This window comes from Cupressus sempervirens, chromosome 8, assembly GCF_028749045.1.
Source record: "Cupressus sempervirens isolate cs-2001-9-10 chromosome 8, ASM2874904v1, whole genome shotgun sequence".
Taxonomy (NCBI): Eukaryota; Viridiplantae; Streptophyta; class Pinopsida; order Cupressales; family Cupressaceae; genus Cupressus; species Cupressus sempervirens.
Genome location: NC_143125.1, coordinates 522,348,177 through 522,353,119, shown reverse-complemented (window position 1 = coordinate 522,353,119; position 4,943 = coordinate 522,348,177). Strand labels below are relative to the sequence as shown.

The 4,943-nt window shown below is 35.8% G+C and overlaps 1 protein-coding gene across 1 annotated transcript; it reads left to right on the top strand.

The window, feature by feature from the left end:
* The first annotated feature begins 2,361 nt into the window (after positions 1-2,361).
* LOC149543491 (ubiquitin carboxyl-terminal hydrolase 23-like) lies at positions 2,362-2,941 on the top strand. Its single transcript, XM_089796292.1, has 3 exons — positions 2,362-2,431; positions 2,554-2,647; positions 2,789-2,941. Exons 1-3 carry the CDS (start codon positions 2,407-2,409, stop codon positions 2,880-2,882), a joined length of 213 nt encoding a protein of 70 aa, XP_089652418.1. The 5' UTR covers positions 2,362-2,406; the 3' UTR covers positions 2,883-2,941.
* The last annotated feature ends 2,002 nt before the right edge of the window (positions 2,942-4,943 follow it).

Sequence of the window (4,943 nt, the reverse complement as noted above, 5' to 3'; positions counted from 1 at the left end):
TGTTAGTATGAATCTACAAAATCACTATGAGACTCTATCAATGCAAGCTCAAACTACCATGAAAGCTCAAACTATGAATACAAATTCAAATCTCAAACCAACATGATAACAATGCAAAATAATGGGAGATGCCAATGCTTGAGACAAGGCCTCTATTTATAGGCTTGAGGGAGGGCTTGGTGAGGTGGCATCCATGTGGTATCCACATAGGTGCCACAAGGGAGACACATGGGCTAGAGGACAAGCCATGCAAAAGTCAAAAAGATTCTTTAATGATTGAGAGGCTCAAGGTGTGCTCACACATGTGTGAGCAACCTTGGGGGAAAAAGTGGGAGACAAATGTGTAAGAGGTGTAAGAGGGCGTGGCTTCTCACACATGTGTGAGACACCTTGACTCTCATGCAAGAGGACAAGTGTCCAAGAGGCATGCAAGACATGAGGGATGAGAAAAGTGTGAAAACCTCTCACACATGTGTGAGAACACACTTAGGATCAAGAGGTGATTAGCTAGGATGATTGGGAAAAGAAAGCATAATTAAGAAATGGGTAGGTTTAGCAAGATGGGTTAGTTAGACTAGTGAGGTTAGGTAAGGGTTAAATGTAGAAGCCATGTGCTCAAATAGGATTAAATGCAATATTTAATTCCTAGTGGGACTAGGAGGGAATTAATTAAGTAAATGACATACATAATTAAAGTGAAAGGGGTTAGATGCAAGGGGAATTGGTTAGGATTTAGATAAACTTTAGTTTATTTAAATCAAGGTAATGCAAATGATTAAATAAACCTTAGTTTATTTAAATTAGGGTAAAGCAAATGTAATTAAATAAATTCAAATTTATTTAATTAAGGTAGGAGAATTAAATAAATAATAAATATTTATTTAATTGGTCAGAAAATGGGTTTTGGACAAATTTAGGTGTCTACAATCTGAAACAAAAGGGAACTAATTCTATGGGTAATTTTAATTATATGGTTGTTAGACATTCTCATAACTGTGATGTGAGCAATGATAATGAGAACTATATTGGTAGAAATTCTAAAGCTTATTCAAAAATTAATGATAACAATCATCAGAATATCAAACATTCTACAAATGGTTTGACAGGTATTATTACTTGGCATCATGCTACTAAACTTCCAAAAAATGATTCAAATGGTAAACTTGTAGCTGGTGAAAATCTAGAGAATGGTAGTGTGGTCCACAATTCTATAGATAATGAGAGTGAGGCTGCTAAGCTCCTATCCCTGGAAGATGGTTCCTTATTTCAAGTGCTTGTTTTTTGTATTAATGTTGCAGTGTATATGTTTGTTTTTGAGAAAATTGCTTTTAGTCCTAATGAATCTTTATATGTTGCTTTTGGCAGGGAGGCAAAAATGGTACTTTTCTCTGTAAGGGAAGGGAAATGAATGGGTCATGTGTAAAAGCTATGCATCCATATAGGTTGCAAAAATATAGTCAAGAAACTAAATGTATTTCCAACCAAAAGTACCAAAAACACCATGAGGACAACCACTACCTCGTTAGTAGAAACAGATTGAAGCTTATGAAGCATCTTCCATGTCCTCAATTTTTACAAGCATTGTCTTTCAAGAGGCATTTTCTTCTACGAGCAATGCATATTTTGAGGAAGAAATGATCCAATGAAAGGAAGAAATGCATGAAGTTATAGCTTAAGAAGGCTAACATTTTTCTTAAGCAGAAACGCTCTGCAAAAATGCCTTCTAGAAAAGAGTATCCAACTACGAAAATTTTTGCATGTTTAGTCACTTCTAAGTATCCACAACAATCCTATGGAAAGGGTCTATCAAACAAAATAAATGGTTGTGTTTCTGTGTAGCAAACCAAGACATCTGAAATTACAGCTGGTGTGGTTCAAAATCGGTGTAACATTGCTAAATTTTGTGATACTCTGATGCCTCTTGTAAATAGGCAGCTTTCTACTGAAAATGGTACTAAGCTAAAGAAACAAAGAGAAGTTCCTAGTAGACTTGGTTTAAGTAAAGCTTGACAATATTCTGATGTTGAGCAAGACTCTAACATTAGCACAGAGAAAAACTTGTCTGCTCTTTGTGTTTTTGTGCAGCAAACTGAGACATCAGAAATTACAGCTAGTGTGGTTCAGAATAGGTGTAACATTGCTAAATTTTGTGATACTCCGATGCCCCTTGTAAACAAGTAGCTTTCTAGTGGAAATGGTACTAAGCTAAAGAAACAAAGAGAAGTTCCTAGCGGACTTGGTTTAAGTAAAGCTAGACAATATTCTAATGTTGAGCAACACTCTAAAATTAGCACGGAGAAAAACCTGTCCGCTCCCCGTCAGTCAAATAATAGCTTTAAAGATAGAGGAGAAACATGCCACCAAGATGGGGCTCTATCTATAAAATATTTTGAACCATATTTTCTAATGGCTCGATTACATGGGCCAGCAGGTATAGTCACAATTTTATTTTATTCTATGTAATGTAGCTCAATTAAGCTCAATGTTCATCCTCTGTTTATGTGTTGGGTATTTAATCTTTTTTGACGATGGTTTACTGTGGCTATTGTGCAGTTCCATGTTGGGATAGTATTGATGATGGCTTGGTAAAAAGTAGCAGAACTACAGACAAACATGCAAACCATGTCGGTTATGTCTTAGATGAATGGTAGGTTATCTTTGTACAAATACAATTGCATCATGGGACTTGGCATAGCAATCTATTCATGCATAAAGTGTTTCTATGGACAATAATCAATTATCTATGTCTATGCTGTTGTGTTTCCATAATCTTGTGTGCTTTATGAAGGGATGAAGAATATGACCGTGGCAAAAGGAAAAAGGTTAAACAAGTACAGGATGAAGATGGCATAGATGACTCTTATGGAAAATATTCCAATTGACAGAGCAATCCTTTTCAATCACTTTCAAATAGAAAAGCCAAGATTGCTGGTAAAAGGAATTCATTCACGAGAACAAATCAAGAGAAACTGTAGCATAATGCAAGATAGAGTTTTTTGTCAAGCTCAATTCCAAGCCAATGTTGGGGAAAAACCTATAAAATAGAGGAAAAATCACATTGCTGGAAACCATTCAAAAAACATGGCAAACACTGCAAAAAGTTGATAATGAAGTCAAAATATCATGAAAAGATGCATTACTTCAAACATTTTCAATGATTCAGCGTTAGATCCCTGCAACCAATATTTCCTTATACTTCCAAAATTCAACAAAGAAATGTGAGAAATGGAGATATATTTCTACTTGTCAAACTTGCAAATATGTTTGTGGCTGAAGCAACAGGTTGAATGCAGAACTGTCAAACAACAAAATGTGGTCCATAGGTTACATATTGCGTGGAGTTATGTTGGGTCAATTTGTTCAGCTAATTGTTCCAATTTTGACTTTCAGTATTTTTCATTTAGCTATATGTAATCCGAATGGTTAGTAATGAAGGTAATAATGGATATTTCCTTTAAACTCGTTGTTAGAGGTGGAACATTAAATAAAGGATGTCACCTCGATATAATAGCAGCATATCTTATGTATTGAATAGAAATTAAAATTTGTCAAAATTTCAAATGTGCAAGAGTGATAGAAAACTAATAAATAATATTCGAGACCTTGTTCCCTTCCCATTGCTTTTAAAACTTTGAGTAGTTGAGAATTTGTTTGCACTTATGAATAGAAATGTAAGGTTTATATAAGTTACTAGGACAAAACATAGTAAATAGGATTTTATGCTTGTACTACCTATTAAGACACACTTGCCTATTAGCATACACAACTTATTATTCATTTCTATGTTTGATCAAGATTAACAAAGAATTTACATGAATCCAATTTATTGAAGAGGTTGCATGGGTGGCTATGTTTTGAGTTGGTGTACCTATATATGAAAAGAAAAATTACATGTACATGGTCCTGACTCCTTATATATGGAAGAAAAGCTATATGGTTTTTGATAACTGTAACTTTGGTAACATTTTGAGTATCCACAAACCATGTATTTGTTATTTCAATTTGAATGGACATTGGAAGTGTAAATGTTTTTAACTCATATATGCTGGAAGATACATATTTAGTTAATTCATTGGTGAAGTTGCTTATTTTAATTTAATTGATTTTGGTTGTCAATCAAAATGCTAACTGCAATGTGTATTGTATTTTAGTGCTTATTTTCATTTGAAAGATCGAAGAAAATTATATGAACAAATAGATAGTAATTGTGGCATGTATAACACTTCATATATGTATAGCGACCCAAGCTTGCCGAATCTATTACCAATTGGACCATATAGAGGTTAAAATTATCATCTAAAACATTAGGCTTTGTACCTAGTTTTCACAATGAACTGGCATTGTGACAGGGTCGTTGTTGCGATGACGCCAACTGTCATCAGAATTTGCAACGGTAGTTGGCATCGTCACCACAGTGACCCCGTCACCATGCTTATGGCAAACATCGCAATTGTGATGTCCACAACAAGTGTGGCAACGGTAGTTGGCATCATCGCCACAGTGACCCCATCGCCATGCTTGTGGCGGACATCACAATTGTGACATCCGCAACAAGCATGGTGACGGTGGTTGGCATCATCGCCACAATGACCCTGTCGCCATGCTTGTGGCAAACATCACAATTGTGACATTTGCAACAAGCATGGCGACAGCAGTTGGTGTCATTTCCATAGCGACCCCATCACAATGCTTGTGGCAGAAGTCACAATTGTGATGTTCGCAACAAGCATGGTGATGACAGTTGGCGTCGTCGCCACAAAGACCCCGTTGTAATGCTTATGGTGGATGTCGCAATTGCGATATGAGATACAAGCATTGCAACGGTGTTGATGTCCCAATAAAGTGGTTGCATAGTGATAGATATGCATCGTAATTGCAACAGCATAGGATAGACGTCATAATTTGTGACTAAAAAATAACGACGTCTATTACTATCGCAATGG

Excerpts from the sequence above, each read along its gene's own strand:
- LOC149543491 (XM_089796292.1), top strand. The coding sequence starts at position 2,407 with ATGGCTCGATTACATGGGCCAGCAG. Across the intron at positions 2,432-2,553 it reads TCGATTACATGGGCCAGCAG|TTCCATGTTGGGATAGTATT; the intron begins GTATAGTCACAA and ends GCTATTGTGCAG. Across the intron at positions 2,648-2,788 it reads GGTTATGTCTTAGATGAATG|GGATGAAGAATATGACCGTG; the intron begins GTAGGTTATCTT and ends TGCTTTATGAAG.